At 42.5% G+C, this 18,015-nt stretch overlaps 1 protein-coding gene across 2 annotated transcripts in view; it reads right to left on the reverse strand.

The window, feature by feature from the left end:
* KIF26B (kinesin family member 26B) overlaps nucleotides 1-18,015 on the reverse strand; it is a 573,188-nt gene that overhangs the window by 179,041 nt on the left and 376,132 nt on the right. For both annotated transcript variants that reach the window (XM_049868602.1, XM_049868603.1), the window contains one exon: nucleotides 11,368-11,551. In XM_049868602.1, the coding sequence (XP_049724559.1) occupies nucleotides 11,368-11,551 (184 nt within the window). The remainder of the gene's footprint in view (nucleotides 1-11,367; nucleotides 11,552-18,015) is intronic.

Consider the following 18,015-nt stretch of genomic DNA (forward strand, 5'->3'; position numbering starts at 1 on the left):
TATGTTTTGCTTTTAGGAATAGATCAGAAAGATATCCCTCTCCCCCATCATGATACATTTAATTCAATGAAGCCTTAGAAAGGGATTCAAACGTTTTCTATGTGATGCAAATCATTCAGTAGACAAGAATAGCATTTCCTACTCTGAAGTACAAAGAAAATCTCCAATTAACTAAGCAGTTTGGACTCCCCCCCCTTTTTTAATAGAACGTTGCTATCAATCCCATTTTAATGAGATAATTATAGCAAATCATGATTAACTTTCCTTTCAGCTATTAGCAAGAGAAAGACACAGAAAGATAAGATACTAGAAATGTTACCTTTAAATATACCTACTAATCCCATTCTCTTGGTATCAGTAATTGTCTAATTACGCTAAGCTTGACTAAAATGTGATTTTTGGACAAAGAATGATCAAAAGCCCTATTCTGGCATTCTAATCAATCTTATTGCCCTTTGTTTAATTGAAAAAGTGGCATTACTCCAGAAAGAATTCCCTAATTTTATCTTACATTCCCATTCCATAAATCAGGATGCCAATTAGGGATTACAGGTGTTCTAAAAAAAAAAAAAAGTTACCGCCAAGTTGATTCCTGCTTCTGGCAACCCCGTGTGTGTCCGAGCAGAACTGTGCTGCATAGGATTTGCAAGGGCTGATTTCTCAGATCGCCAGGCCTTTCTTGTGATGCACCTCTTGGTGGACCGGAACCTCCGACCTTTCAGTAAGCAGCTGAGTATGTTAACTGCACCACTCAGGGACACACAGTTATTACAAGAGGCTCCAAGCCCAACCTCCAACTATGGTAAAGATTTCTAGCCTTTAAAAAGACTCTCTCTAAAAATCACTTTCCTCCTCCTTGTACGTGTATACACACACACACGCACGCATGCACGCATATATAGTAGGTTTCTACTATCTCCATTTAATACCTAAAAAATAGAGTTGATAGGATTGAGATAAAAGTCACAGAAGGGAGGGAAAAAGATTAAGAATCTCTTATTCAAAATCTGCCTTTAAATCTTCATGACTGTTCATCTCTAATGCTCAAAATGTTAAACTTCTGTCTTCTCCCACATAAATAGGTTGGCAAGTTACTTCATCTTGCTGGGCCTCAGTTTCCTCATATGAAAAATGAGGGATTGGGCAAGTTCATCTTTAAGAAAATTCCTTAGGAGGAATGTGGACAGCGTTAGCATTTGTCCTCGTGCCAGCAGGAGGCATCATCCTCTCCCTGATGGTGCTTCAGTCTCCCAGGCCCACGCTGGTGCTGAGAAGGAGTAAGGGGGGTGAAGACCAGCAAGGTCTTGCCATTTAGATGTTCTCGGTGTTCCTGCCTCATTTACCCCAGCTGCCTCTTTCAGGATGGACCCTACACATGGCTCAATGCCTAATCAGAACTTCACAAGGACTAATAGAATTATTTAAAAATACTATAACCAACAATATTCACTGAGTACCCTCTATGTAAGCTGGCACTGAAGGGGTACAAAGATGAAAAGAACGTGAATCCTTCTCCCAAGAAGTTTACAACCTGTTGAGGGAAACTGAAAAGGCCCTTTCACTAGGAATGTAAGTAACTGAATTCTAGCTTGCCCACAGAGATTTCTTACAGAGTGTATCTATAGATAGGAGTCCCTGGGTGGTACAAATGGTTAACATGATTGGCTACTAACCAGAATGTTGGGGGTTCGAGTTCACCCAGAGGCTCCTCGTAAGAAAGGCCTGGAACACAGTTCTACCCTGACACACATTGGGTCACCATGAGTTGGAGCTGACTCCATGGCTAATGGTTTATATCTATAGATGTCAGTGTCTGGAGGGCTTCATGTTCCTGAAGCTTAACCCAAAAGGTTTTCAGAAGATCCCAGCTCCTCAGCTGAAGCAGGCAGGGAAGAGAACTAGCAAATGTACAATCTCCATGAAGAAAACAGACGAAAAATGTTCTTCTCCCTGTGCCCTGCAAGTTACTATAATGCATCTGGGATAGAAGCTGGGTAACTCTGGGCTGCAGGACTAAACCATTCCTCCCTCTTCAGCCTGGAGTCCTTTCATCCAGTTTGTTGCTTGCAGCTATCTCAGGCAAAGAAAGCCAGAAAATGCGTATTTTATATGCAGTAATGTGCCACCCTATCAAAAATCTGACCTAATTAAACTGGAATGTGCTGCCCACCCTTCTAGTTGCCCATCTGATAATGAGGACAACAGAAAATGGTATTCAGACAGTTTGATCAGCAGAATTAAATGCAGTCACACCAATAATGAAGGACAAAAGTGACATGCACTTTGCATGTCTTCATGGTGACTTTCCATCCAGTGGCCTTTTGTAGAGACCCTCCTCCTAATAGTTCCCTTTCCTTTGCAAGAATAAAAAATCAGTGGCTGTGGAGTTCATTCCCACTCATAGAAACCCCATATGTGTCACAGTAGAACTGTGCTCCATAGGGTTTTCAATGGCTGGGATCTTTAAGGAGTGTTTTATACTTTTTTCAGAGATGCCTGTAGGTGGACTCGATCTCTCAACCTTTCTGCTAGCAGCAAGCGTGCTAATTGATTGCACTTTGCACCATCTAAAGACTTGGTTGCAAGAATAAGACTGCTAAGTTCAATGGTGTGTGGTAGGAAGGGGGGAGGGGTGGCGGTGTAGAAAAAAGTTCCCATGACTTAAGTCATTCGACTTCACCCCAGGAGCAGCGCTGTCCTTCCTATAGAGGGAAGGTTCCACCCTGGTTTCTGCATTGCCTGAGTCCTGGGTTTCTGGGCCATGCAGAGCTGACTGCACATATGCAGCCCAGAGGTTGCCTCACGCTAAGAGGACAGTGCTGTGGGAATCTGCGAACTCACAGGAAAAGAGAAGCCTAGAAGATTAATGAGTCAGAACACTTTCCCCAAGTCTCCTTTCTCCTTTTGATATGAGTTGGTGGAGAGGGTCAAAAAGAAGGAAAGGGAGAAAATTTCTAACTATACGTGCTTAGCAGAATCAACCAAAACCAACCGAGCAGAAAAGAGAGCAACTCTAAATGGGGAGTGGAAGGTGACATGAGTTTATTTCCCAGAAGAGCTAACAATTTAATTTGCAAAGCTATCAGGCTAGCTATAATGATGAATGTGCATGTATTATTTAGCTTCCTTCTTCCCCCGCAACAGTAGCCCGAGACAGAAATCACTGTTCCCATGTGCAGTGTTGAAGGCTGGCTAGTGAATGAATGGTCAGTGAGTAGCACCAGTCAGAGGTTTTCATCACATTTGAGTTCTTTCTCTCCTATATACCTGAATTGCCTTGTACGGGCTGACTCAAATCTTCTTTGATAAAGCTCCAGGACGAGGAAAAGCAGGAATGATATAAGGAACTGGACAATTTGCACAACTGTTCAAATAATCTGCACCTTGTTGGGCTGGAAGGCACGGCCTTTTTCCTCCACATAACCTGGCATTACTTCCTGAACAAGGGAAAACTGTAACTAAGCATTTCTACTCACTGAATAGGTGAAGAATGGCTGTATTCGTTCTCCTTTAATATTTCTTTTATTTTTCCCTCTTTTTGTAATCTGAATTTCAATTGACCAGGAATCTTGTCCTTCTCTTCCACACCCCATTACCGTCAAGTCAATGTCCGACTTACAGCAATCCTTTATAGGACAGAGTAGAACTGCACCATAGGGTTTCCAAGGAGCGGCTGGTGGATTCCAACTGCTGACCTTTTAATTAGCAGCCAAGCTCTCAACCACTGTGCCACCAGGGTTCCTTCTCTTCCATACAGTGTAACAAAGTTTTAGTAATTGAATGATTCTCACCCTAAAAAATTTCTACCCAATAAATCTGTAAAGGAAAAAATTTTCTACCAAAAAGCACACCTGGTTCTTTTAATTTTTCTATTCTATCGGTTTACACATCAAATAAGGGGAAGTTTTTAAAATCAACCTGGACAATACAGGATCTGGTGAGTGTTATATGAGCCTAGTAACGTGTGTGCATGCATGTACGCATGGGTGTATAATTATTTAATATAAGTTTTAATAGAGGTCAAATATGCTGAATAAGAGACAGAGGAATTAAAGCTGAGGGCTCAGGAGAACAGAGGATAACGGCTCCTTTGCATGTCAGAGGGAAAGTTCATCTGGCCAGACAAGAGAGTCTACTTCTACATTACAACTCTGAAGACTCCACCAAATCACCAACCTCGGGCTACACTGTCCACAGAAGAGAAAATTAAGCGTTTCAGAAAACCACAGGTGGATCAGCATGGTGGCTATTACATGGATACACTGTAACAGATACCACACGGCCCTTCAGATTAGGCCAAGTGGGGACCCCAACGAGAAGGGCGCAGCATTTATAGCACCGGGGCAGCTGCTGAGGCTGAACGCCAGTCAAGCACTTTCATGGGAGCTTAGCGTTTAGGGAGACCAGGATAAACCCTCCACTTCCTACGCAGGGATGTGGCCAACCAACTCCTAGGTACTGTCCCCTAGAGCGGCACCTACCTGGAACACAACAGGTCTTTATAGACACAGTAAAACCTGTGAAAGCCAGAACCCATGGAAGGTGAAAACCTGTCAGAGAAGGAAAACTCAAATATTTTCCACTAAAACGAGCGATAGAAAAGTGTTTAAGACTGTACCCTGTCAAAGGCGGAAAACTTGCAGGACCCAGAAAAACAAGGCAGTCCTGGTGAGTTCCAGCTTTCACTGCATTTGCTGGATGAATAAAGCGTGACAAGCCTCCTTAACCTGTACCTAACTTAATTTTCCACAATTCCTCTTCCTGTTTGCTCTATCCATTATGATGCTTCCAAATTCTACACAGTCTATTTTCTTGCTGCTAACATGCACTGATGAAAGTATTCTTACATTCACAAAAAACATCTGGGGAAATAGGCTGGATGCTGATCACTGCCATGTTTTGGAGGCATCCTTAGGAAGGAAACACTTCCTTTCCCTTCATGCTTCATGTATTTTCCTTCAAGTACTCTTCTGCAAAGAGGAGATTCAACCTAGATGTGGACTCACCAGCATTGCGACTATTGCCATCATCGTGCTCACCTCTGAAAGCGTTACCCACTCCTGCTGTGGTTGCAGACCCATGTACTCAGTGAGCTAAACATAACATGCTTTGCTCTAGAAGCTTGTAATCCAAGACAAAGATCTCTGACATTGAACTGTAACGCACTAACAAATGAACCTTAAACATGATGTTAATTCATTGTGCAAACAAATTTCATGAAGATCATTTACTGATTTAGGAGAAGGAGCCCTTTTCAAACAGATTAGAGGTATCATTTACACATAAGCCAAATCAATGGAATATAAACTAAGCTGCTTTGATCCATTAATCACAAATCATCTTTATCTATCCATTAAGGGTGTCTCTACAAGACCACTTAGTAGAATACTTTATACAACATGAAAGTTAAAATTTCTTAAGTCTGTAATTCTGACTTTTTCTTAAATCAGATTGTCCCTCAGGTTAGTCCACATTGGTGAGATTTCTAAGACTGATTAATAAAAAGCTTTGGAATAATGCACTAGATTACTAGTGCTATAAGGGAGCCCTTCTGCCTCGTCTATCATTGCAAACCTAATGCCCAGCAGCGTTTGACACATAATAAACCAGAAAAAAAAACAGAAAACAAACCCATTGCTGTATAGTCAATTCTGACTCATAACAACCCTATAGGACAGAGTAGAACTGCCCATAGGGTTTCCAAGGAGCAGATGGTGGATTCAAACTGCCCACCTTTTGGTTAGCAGCCAAAGCTTGTAACCACTGCATCACCAGGACTCCTTGACACATACTAGATGCTCAGTAAATAGCTGCTGTGTGCCTGCAACTGCTCTAGGCATGGAGGATCTTGAGATGTTTCCTGTGTGTGTGTGCTCTGCTTCGGCTCCAAGTCTACTGGAAGTTCGCTCAATTTCTTCCATCTCTCTCTCTTCCTCACCACAGGCTCCAAAAAGCTTTTGCCTCAACAAACGCTCAATGGCCAACAAGGACCCTCCGAGGCGTTTACTGCTGTGCAGCGAAAGGGACAACGAGGGGTGGTGTGAAATGGGGAGCCCCTGATCTCCCTATGTGTCTGCTCTTGGCTGCTATTACTCTTTCTCTCCCAACTGGGACTCTAAAATGGGAAGCATGTCCTTCTCCACTGGATAAAGGTAATTGGTTCCAGATGTTATTTCACTACCACCATGGCCCTATTACACTCTTCTCTCCACCCCCAATATTTTTAATTGAGGTAAAAATAATACATAGAACAAAAAGTTTGCCATTTTAACATCTTTTAAGTGTACAATTCAGTGAAATTGTTTACTTTCATCATGTTGTACTACCATCACCATGATCCATGCCCGAAAGTTTTACATCACCCTAAACAGAAACTCAGCACCCACTAAGTAATACTCCCATTTCCCCTCCTTCTCACCCCTGGTAACTACTAACCCATTTTATTTCTCTATATATTTGCCTGTTCTGAGAAAAGACTGAAGTTGTGAAGGATTTCATTTTACTTGGATCCACAATCAACAGCCATGGAAGCAGAAGTCAAGAAATCAAATGACACATTGCATTGGGTAAATCTGCTGCAAAGGGCCTCTTTAAACTGTTGACGAGCAAAGATGTCACCTTGAGACTAAGGTGCACCAGACCCAAGCCATGGTATTTTCAATCACATCATATGCATGTGAAAGCTGGACAATGAATAAAGAAGACTGAAGAAGAACTGATGCCTTCGAATTGTAGTGTTGGAGAAGAATATTGAATATACCATGGACTGCCAAAAGAACGAACAAATCCGTCTTGGAAGAAGTGCAACCAGAATGCTCCTTAGAAGCAAGGATGGCGAGACTACGTCTTACATACTTCAAACATGTCAGGGGGATCAGTCCCTGGAGAAGGACATCATGCTTGGCAGAGTACAGGGTCAGCAGAAAAGAAGACGACCCTCAACGAGGTGAATTGACACAGTGGCTGCAAAAATGAGCTCAAGCATAGCAATGATTGTAGGGAGGGCGCAGGACCAGGCAATGTTTCGTTGTGTTGTGCATGGGGTTGCTATGAGTCAGAACTGACTTGACAGCACCCAATGACAACATTCTAGACATTTCATTTAAGTAGGATCATATAATATTTGCCCTTTTGTGTCTGACTTATTTCACTCAGCATAATGTTTTCAGGGTTCATCCATTTTATAGCATGTATCAGGACTTCATTTCTCTTCATGACTGAATAATATTCCATTGTTGTAAAGACCTGCAATGTTAGAGGGCCATGTATATCTAGTATCAATCCAGTGAAAGAGTAAAAAAACAAAATGGCCGAAAGGTCTTGACCTCTGGCCCTGACTCTGGACCAATGGAAAATCTCTTACTCTTACTGGGCCTCAGTTTCTCATTTACTAAGTGTGGAGGATGCTCTAAATACACCCATAAGATCCCTCCTGTATCAGTGAAAACCTCCCGGGCTTCCTGAGGAAGTGCGTGGATAGTTCAAGCATGAGAGGTGGCACCTGGACTGGGTAATGAGGCTTCACCCTCAGGGCCACCTCATGTGTCCCAGCTTCCCTCCTCCCCACCCCCACTCCAGGAGGCCCCAGCTCAGGTTTAAATAATTGAGTGCTTTTGGCAATTCAATCAAGCTTGTCTCTTTCAAATATTCCTATTTATATACAGTGCCAATTATTTATGTTCTATATTAAGCTCCACTGTATTTCTTTGAGATATTAAAATGTGAATTATACAACCGAGGTAAATTGATGGGAGTTTTCCCATACAGGTAAAAGGAACTGCAGGTCCTAATTACAGCGAGATATCAGTGGAGAGAAAAAGCAGGAATCTGGGAAGAATGGGGCTCTGCTGCAGGTCAGGCAGCTTGGCACCTATATGGAGAGTCCCAATCTTCCGGTATTCTGGAACCAGGCCCTCCTGGGCAGGAAGAGGCAGGACGGGATGTGTGCTTAATGACTTCTTGTTTCAATCACTGCATGTGCTTCAAAGTAACAAGTGGATGAGTTCAACCACCTTCCAGAAGGCACACACCTTCCACCTGTCACTTGCTCCACCACTGCCTCCAGATACCCAGCAGGACAGAAAGGAGGATCAGCTGCCATGTGGCCACTGGTCACACAGAAGTCACACTTCTGTCACCTGCTGTGACACACAGGCTGATGGCTCCATTCGTGACACTGTTCCATGGAGAAACTCAGGACTTCCTGCCATTCCCAGCTGCTTAACTTCACCCTTCCACTTAAGAAAGCATACTGGGTTGCAAATGAGCGAGAGGGATAATATCTTTATTACCATTAATTGTCTGATTCGAAAGATTTAGTTCATTAATAGGAGTCCCTGGGTTGCACAAACAGTTAAGTGCTTGATTACTAGCTTAAAGGTTGGCAGTTCAAACTCACTCAGAGGCAACTCAGGAGAAAGGCCCGCACTCTGCTTCCAAAAAGTCACAGCCTTGAAAACAAAGTGGAACAGTTCAACTCTGACACGTGGAGTCACCATAAGTCAGAACTGACTCAGCAGCAACTAACGACAGTTTATTAACTATTATACCTATTAACTGTAAGGCACCTTAAACAGGCACACACATACGGTATGTCATGAAATCCATCAATATTGAACTGAAGGCCTTTACCCTTCCGCACTATGCTGGTGTAAGTGCGAGTCATCTTCCTGACTGTTAACAAACATTCTGCTGATTGGGTCCCTGACTTTGGCACCCTGATCCCTTCTCTCAGAAGTCCAGGGAGGGGGTTAGGGATGGGGGTGGAAAGCCAGAGGCCCTGGGTTTGGGGCTCAGGCCATGGCCCCACCACAAGATGCATCCACATCAACCCTTTTAGAAACCACGGACAGGGCCAGTGTTATAGATGCAGATAGACAGTTTCTTATGTGGTTCATTTGAGATTTCCTGGACAGGGTCACACTGGGGTATATGAGCACACCAGGTTGGATAATAACCTAGTGCCTCTTCAAAACGATATCATTTAAATATCTGTTCCCATTTATTCAGAAGAGAAGGCGAATGTTACTTTGAGCATGAGAGAAGAAGGAGCCGGCAACAGCAGCTCAAGTTCACTCTCTCCAGAACAGTTCAGCTCTGACACTGAAGCTACAAACCCTCTTAGCAAAACAGAAGTACTGCAGGTATAGTAGTTCCCCGAGTTACAAAGTCCAACTTACAGACAACGTGGACTTGTCCTTTAATGTTATGTAAATTTGCCCTCACTTTGAAACGATTGAACCAACCAACCCTCCAGGCCCTACTAGCAATAAATTCTTTATCACAATCAGAATGTCATGGATTGAATTGTGTCCCCCCCCCAAAATATGTGTCAACTTGGCTAGGCCATGATTCCTAGTATTGTGTGATTGTCCACCATTCTGTCATCCTGTGTGATTTTCCTATGTGTTGTAAATCCTACCTCTATGATGTTAATGAGGCAGGATTAGAGGCAGTTACATTAATAAGGCAGGACTCAGTCTACAGGTTGTGTTTTAAGTCAATCTCTTTTGAGACATAAAATAGAGAAGTGAGCAGAGAGACAGTGGGATCTCATACCACCAAGAAAGTAGAGCCAGGAGCACACATCCTCTGGACCTGGGGTCCCTGTGCTGAGAAGCTTCTAGAGTACAGGAAAATTGATGACAAGGACCTTCTCCCAGAACCAAGGGCAACAGAAAGGCTTCCCCTAGAGCTGGTACCCTGAATTTGGACTTCTAGCCCCCTAAACTGCAAGAGAATAAACTTCTCTTTGTTAAAGCCATCCATTTGTGGTACTTCTGTTATAGCAGCACTATATAACTAAGACACAGAACCAACCCCTACTCCAACCCCTTTTTGCTGTTGTTAGTCCTTGGAAAATTCCAGGACTGGATGCTTTCCATCAGTGTGAGCACTGCCCTAGTCAATATAATCTTTTAAAATTTATACACTTTTAGAAAGAATAACATCATCAAGTTAATGTCTTCCTAATGGGATGGTGAAATTGGGGCAAGATAGGACGGAAGGAGGCAGGATAAACTGAAAGAGGGAGAAGCACAGGAAGGGGGCAGAGGGTGCGAGGATAGGCTCTGGAAGGACTACTGAGTTAGACTGAGGCCACTGAAGGCCATAAACCTGGGTATGACTTTATCTTTGGGTCAAAGGGATAGGCTGTCAGCGATCTCCATAAATAAAATCTCAATCCACATATTTTAGTAGCTGCTCCCTTCAGCAAGACTAACAACTTCTCAAAACGAAGCTCAGAGCGGATTCAGGTTAAGGTGGAAAAGGACCGGCAAGGTTGTATATACCATCCAACTTCTGATGAAAATTAAAGAAATAAAACAGCCGCCTCTTTATCTAAACCTTTTTAGAAGTCCCAGCTTATTCAGCAATTGAAGCCTAACCATAAGTTACTTCACCCAGATGTTTATCTTGGAAGAGTGAAAGACTTTAGGGATGGCATTTAAAAATAAAGGTATTCCAAACAGAGCTGAGCAACATCTTGTAATAAATGGTCCTACATCTCTAAGTATTTGTAACAATTCAAAATTGCATTTCTTGGCCAGAAAGGCACAGCTTAAAATGCTCCTCAGAAATCCCATCAGTGGTCTGGTTCAAAAACAGAAACTATGAATTCTTTGAAAGAAAAACAGTGAAAGTGTCACGGGGAAACTGGGAAGCAACTTTACGTCTTATTCCTGTACTGCGTCTTTTCCCCGTCTCCCGCCTCTGCCTTCTATCTTTTGTGTCCTTTCATCTTTTCTCCAAATAGCTACAGCTCTGTCAAGCAATGCAAAGCTATTTTTCCCACCAAAATCAAATCTAATCTCCAACAGCTTGAATGTTTTAATTTGGAACAAATGGTTAACGCACTTGGCTGCTAACCTAAAGGTTGGAGGTTCCAGCCCACCCAGAGGCACCGTGGAAAAAAGGCTTGGTGACCTACTTCTGCAAACCAACCATTAAAAAACCACTCTCACATGTGTGAGGTTGCCATGAATCAGAGTCAACTTGACTTCAACGGTACTGGTATAAACAAACAACGAAAATTTTGCAATCTGAGGTTCCTGGGTGGCATGGTTGGCACTCTACTGCTAACCTAAAAGTTGGCAGTTGGAACCTACCATGGGAGAAAGGCCTGGCGATCTGCTCCCGTTCAAGATTACAGCCAAGAAAACACTATGGAGCAGTTCTACTCTGTAACGCATGGGGTCACCCTGAGTCGGAAGCTACCCCACAGCAAGTTTTTTTTTCTCAATTGAATTTTGTCTTACCTCCTTTTTATCCTGTCACCTTACTTTCACAAATTGGACCCCTCACTGTCTTCTCTCCCCTGGATCCCCCACACTCTGAGGTAGTGGTTGCAACAGCAGATGTGCCTACCTTGCCCAGGCCTGGGGTGTCCTTCACCTTGTTGACGGCTCTCAGCAGACAGGGTGGGGCAGGGGGAGGGGAGAGCTGCAGAATCCCACTGAAGCTGGTGGCAAAGAGAGGCAGCTCAGCCACAGAGGAAGTAGAAGGCCGATGTTTCTTCTTTTTAGAAGACAGGTTTAACTTCTGAGCAGCTCTGGAGGAAAAGATGAAGAAAAAGGGACAATAAGGGGAAAATTACTGTATAATCGGATATGGTAGGGTTACTTTACTTTCTTTCTCCTAAAGAACCAACCCCCTTAAAAGCTTTTACTTAAAAGCTTAGTGGCACTTTCTCTCCTTACCTTCAGTGTGCTCTGTAATAACCCCTCTCCCTCCAACGGTGAACTTAATGAGCGACCCAATCGCTTAAAAAAAAAATCAGAAAAAAAAAAAAAGCCATAAAAATGCACAGCTCTGCAATCAGCATTTACAAAGCAATGTTTGTTAGTTATCCACACACACTCAGCTTTAGCATGAATACAGCTGGTCATCTCTGTGGATAAACAACACCAATTAGGTTAATCACTCCATAACTTCTCTGGTATGAACTCAAGTGTGAGAGGCCTTATGAGCTATTTAAAAATTCTAACACCTTGTAAAATCCTCACCAGTCTGATGAAGAGCCATGTGGCAAGCAATCAAGGCATATTATGTACACAGCTGTATAAGGAAAACACAAGCCCAGGTCAATACGGGGAATATAAATGAAACTGGCTTTAGAAACACAACACCGAGTAGGGTGCAGAGTGCTGAGCCCATGGGAAAGCAGGCTTTTCTGCAGGACAGTATTTAAATACAAAATGCAATTCACAGGCAAGTGCCAGGAGTGAGAGGTGCGAATGGAGGAAGGGGGGGGAGTGGAGGTGGCCAGCATCATGAACAATATTGGATGTTCACATCACATTGTCCATCACTCAAGTGCCCTATAACGTTTAAAATACTACAACTCTAACATAGAGTACAGGTAGAAAACAAGGCAAGAGATGGTGTGAGTCAAAGTGGCTTTTTACAAAAACAGCCAGGACCTATGTTTGAGGTCTGCCATTGGAAGGTTTAATGGGAATGTTCCAAGAGGGAATAAGATGAGAGAACAAGTGTGGCCTCATAGCGAATAAGTAGAAAAGATATTTCATAGACAATATACTTATTTCTCTACCACCCGTCTATCAGCTTGTTGTGCTGTGGTGGTTTCCCTGTTGCTATGATGCTGGAAGCTATGCCACCCGTATTTCAAATACCAGCAGGTTCACCCATGGTGGACAGGTTTTAGCAGAGCTTCCAGACTAAGACAGACTAGGAAGAAAGGCCTAGCAATCTACTTTCAAAAATTCAGCTAATGAAAACCCTATGGCTCACAACAGAATATGGTCCAATACAGTGCTGGAAGATGAGCTCCTTGTAGGTTGGAAGGCACTCAAAAGACACAGTGGCTGCAACAGTGGACTTGACCACCCCAACGATCTTGAAGATGGTGCAGGACTGGGCAATGTTTCGTTCTGTTATACATGGGATCACCGTGAGTCAGAGCTGACTTGATGGCAACTAACAGCAACAGCATACTTATTTCTGGGTTAATTATTGGTGTTTTCACACTACAGTCTTGTTTTAAGAATTCCAATTTCCTTAATGAATGCTATGAAACATCTGAGCTATTGCTTAAAACAAATAGACCACCACAATTATATTCTATGGAACAAAACCTTACAGTCCATCCAATGTTCTTGTCAATTACATAACAGGTTACAAGAGTGGCAGGTCAGAAAGCAAATCAGCCTTGCTCCCACCTTCCTCCCTGCTGCTCTTAATGACCTGGAATACCGGTGTTTGGTTTTAATTTTATATCAGTAATTATCATGCTGTTGACAAATCCCCAGCTACAAAATTGCTACTGCACAAATACAGCAAATCGCATTACCATTTCAAAGCTTAATTTTTCTTAGCCATAAATCTGAAAATCTATTTCACAAGCATGAAATACAGAGGATGGAATACACGAGGAACAACAGATTTTGGTGGAAACATGCTGCAAAAGTCCCAATACCATGTGCCAACCCTTAAGGAACTCTCTACTCACTCTATTGTGGGCTGATGAAAGATCAAGGGCACCAAAAGCAGATTTCCAAAATGTTTCCTTTTGACAATGAGTGAAAAGAAAAAACCAGGAATATACAGATTTTTTCATAATTTCATTACCATTCTTCCTGAAGCTTTCCTTCTAAAATTAAGGGTGAAATGGGACCCTTCAATTACTAGTCTGTTGCCTCTCTTGGCAGTTTTCATTAATCTTTGAGATTCTTTCCCTAAATGAACAGTGACTCACCCAGAGCTATGCGTCAGGTGGTGGCACAAGGCAACAGCATTGAGTTCTTCTGATACTTGCCCTTCTGCTGAGTGATCCCTCACTGCTGTTAAGCCAGGCACCTATGTCTTAGAGAGTTAGAAAGGAGGGGAAGAAGGTGATCTGCTAATAACTGGAAGGTGTTTATCCGTTAACATTTAGGATCCTTCTGTGCAGCAGAAAAAGGACTAGGCAACCACTGAGGCTTCCACTCTCCTATAAGTTGGAGTTCCCAGTCCAAAATGGGGAGAACAAGAGGAGAAGAGGGTGGTGTTGAAAGGGAGCTCAGAAGAGGTAGTGGCCTGTTGACTTTCTCCTTTTCATTTTACCTATCTCTGCCACCTGCACCCACATACGCACACACATACTGAGCAGATGAAGAAAGCTAGAGTCCTTGAAATTAAAGCATATGAAGGACATACCCAAGGACATCACTCCAGCAACTTGCTCCCCTCTCTCTCCCACAATACCACATTTTCACTCTATACTGGTCATTCCCAGCAGCATACAGACATGTTGGTATTCCTCTCATCTTAAAAAAAAAATCCTTCTCTTGATTCTACTTCCCTAGCCAGCTACTATTTCTATTTCCTTGCTCATCTTTACAGCAAAACTCATGGGAAGTGTCGTCTATACTCACTTTCTCCAATTCCTCTCTTTTGTTCTCCATAGGGATACTCCCAGCAGACTTTGGTCCCACTGCTCCATTGAAACAGCTCTTGTCAAGGCTAATAATGACTTCCAATAAACTGAGTGGTTCTCAGTCCCCATCTCACTTGACCTATCAGAACCACTGAGTATATCCTTCCTTCTTGATATACTTTCTTTTCCACCAGTTTCTTTTGCTGGTTCCTGCTCTTCTCCCCAACCCCAGGGCTCAGTCCTTGGTCCTCTTCACTTGTGTGTGTGTGTGTGTGTGTGTATATATATATATAAAATTTTTTTATATATATCTGTATATATATATATAGATACACACACACACACATCTATCTATATTGTTGTGTGCTGTCAAGTCAATTCCAGCTCATAGTGACCCTAAAGGACAGAGTAAAACTGCACAAATGGGTTTCCTAGGCTGAAATCCTTATGGAAGTAGATCACCAGGTCCTTTCTCCCACAGAGCAGCTAGTGGATTCCAACTGCCAACCTTTTGGTTTGCAGCCAAGCGCTTGAACCATTGCACTACCAGGGCTCAATACATATACGTGTGTGTGTATGTATATATACAGAGTGTATGTATATATATAAAAAAATTTTTTATATGCTCAATATACATATTCTATATATTCACACTCATATATTGACATTATATATGTGTGTGTGTGTATATACATATACACAAAAGTGTATACATATAAAAAAAAAAAATAGAGAGGGGGATAAACAGAGACCAAGCATAGTATAGATATAAAAGTGAAAAGGACCAAGGACTGAGCTCTGGGGTACCCTGCCATTAAGAGGTTGAGGAGAAGAGAAGGGACCAAAAAGGAAACTTGATGTTCTATATGTATACTTGATTCCTTAACACTGTCTTCCAGTATCACAATTTAAGTAGCATCCTTAACCTACGGCTCCTAGATCTTTATTTCTAGCTTAGACCCCTCCCTGGAATGCCATATTTATTTATCCAACTACCTCTTCAATAATTCAAAATGGGCATCAAATAGGCATCTTAAACTTGCCACCTCCAAAACTGAGTTACTCATCTTTTCCCACAAAGCTGTTATGCCTTCCAAACCAAAAACCAAACCCAGTGCCATCGAGTCGATTCTGACTAATAGTGACCCTATAGACAGACTAGAACTGCCTCATAGAGTTTCCAAGGAGTGCCTGGTGGATTCAAACTGCTGACCCTTTGGTAAGCAGCCGTAGCACTTAACCACTACGCCACCAGGTTTTCTGTTATGCCCTCAGCCTTTCCTATTTGAGAAAATGGCAATTCCATCTTTCTAATGGCTCAGGCATCTTTGAGTCCTATTTTTCCCACACCACACATCCAACCCATCAGGAAATCTTGTTTCCTCTACCTCCAAAACAGATCTAGAACCTAACCACCTTTCACCACCTGTACCACTACCATCTTAGTCTGAGCCACTATCTTATCTTCTCTTGCCTAGATTCCTGCCACAGTCTCCTAACTTGTCTCTTTTTTGCTTTGCCACCTACCACCTCTCTACCGACTGTTCTGTACAAAAGAGCCAGAGTAATTATTTTAAAATCTATTTCTGCTCAAGACCTTCCATTTGCCTCCCCATCTCACTCATAGTAAAAGCCAAAGTTCTTATAATGGCCTTTAAGGCCTTATATGACCTGATCCCTCAGATCTCTCAGACCTCTTTTCTTACTATCCCCTTCCTTTGTCATTCTACTCCAGCCATACCAGCCTCCAGATATTCCTGGTATATTCCCACCTCAGGGCCTTTGCACAAGCTCTTGTCTCAGCCTGGAATGCTCTGCCCCAGAAAGATGGGGTTACGGCTCATTCCTTCACCTCCTTTAAATCTTTGCTAAAATGTCAATGAACCTACCTTGCCCATCATGGAAGACTGTATTTTCCAAAGATAGCTGCGTTAATATGTATCCTATCCCACATGCTCTTCTTACAAGATGACACTGACACTCTTCCGCTGAGAGGTGGGGGATATGTTCCTTCTTCTTGAACCTCAGGGGAACTTGGAAATTGCCTTGACTAACAGAATATGGTGGAAGTGATGCACAACTTGCAAGCTTAGGTCATAAAAAGCAATATGGCTCCTACCTGGCTCTCTCTCTAGGGACACTCACCCTTTGAGCCCAGCCTCCATGTTGTAAAGACCCCAGTCAATAACCAGCATCAACTGCCAAACATGTGAGTAAATGAGCCTTTAGATGATTCTAGCTGCCATCCTTCAAGTCTTCTGGAGCTACAGGCATCACAGAGCAGAGACAAGCCATCCCCACTATATTTTGTCCAAATTCCTGACCCTCAGAATCCATGAGAGATAATATACAATTGTTTTTTGCATTAAGTCATTAAGTGTTGGAGTCATTTTTGGGGTTACACATTTGGGGTATATACACAGTAAAGAGAATGCCACCCAGACTATTTCCCTTATGCTGCTTGCCCTACCTCCTCTCCTTGCATGACGCTTATGGTTTACTTAGTTATCATGTTTATTGCTTATTATCTGTTTCTCCTCTAGCAGAAATGCCAATAAATATTTGTTGGATGAATGAATGCAGACTGAAGGAACAGGGATATTTGGCCTGCAGAACTTGTATCTGGAGAAAGTGGAAGGAAAAGAGTCTTTAAAAAAATAAGTAGTAGGTGGAAGGAAGTATTTTTCAAGCAAGCATGCTAAATGCTTTCAGAGGCCATCTTTCTGAATCTCAGACAACCTGTGAGGAAGATCACATTACCCCCATCTCAGAGACAAAGAACGGAGGCTTAAGGAGGTCAAATCCAGAGGCCTTTCAGTATCTGACCTGAGTTTGAACATACGGCTTCTGCAGATACGAGGTAGGTAATCTTCGGCAAGTTACTTAACTTCTGAGAATGTGTATAGAAAGGGCTTAGCACAGTGCATGGCACGTAGCTGGCACTCAGCAATGCAACCAACCAACAAGTTGCTGTTGAGTCAATTCCAACTCATGGCAACTCCAAGTGCGTCAGCATAAGACTGTGCCCCATAGGGTTTTCAATATCTGATTTTTCGGAAGCAGACTGCCAGGCCTTTCTTCTGAGGCATCTCTTGGTAGAGTTTTACCTTCAACTTTTCAGTTAGTAGTCAAGTGTGTTAACCATTTGCGCCACTCATTATTATTATCAAGCTTCAGTTTCTGAATAGTAAAATACAACACAAATGGTACTTATTTAGTAGACTTTTTGTGAAATAGACACATAAAGGGTTTAGTACAATGTCTAGCACACAGGAAGCGCTTAATAAAAGGCACTTTGCAGGAAAAGGACAATAAGTAGTGAAGCTAAGACTGAAACTAAGTCTATGCGTCCTACATTGCATCCTATTGTCTCTGAATAAAGATTAGACTTGTATAAACACAAGCAGCAAAACAAGTAGGGGAAATTTAGAGGTGTGTTGTACCTTTATAACAGATATTTTTCTAAAAGTTGGAGTAACACATTCATGATGGAGTCTGCTTCATAAAACAGTGATCTTGCTGCCACTGGAAGTACTCAAATAGTGGCTGGAAGGCCCTTATAGAGAATATTAGAGAGAGGAAGGCATGCATTATAAAAGCCAGATGATTTCCAAGCTCCCTCCTAGTGTGAAGAGTCT

This window comes from Elephas maximus, chromosome 24 (assembly GCF_024166365.1).
Source record: "Elephas maximus indicus isolate mEleMax1 chromosome 24, mEleMax1 primary haplotype, whole genome shotgun sequence".
Lineage (NCBI taxonomy): Eukaryota > Metazoa > Chordata > Mammalia > Proboscidea > Elephantidae > Elephas > Elephas maximus.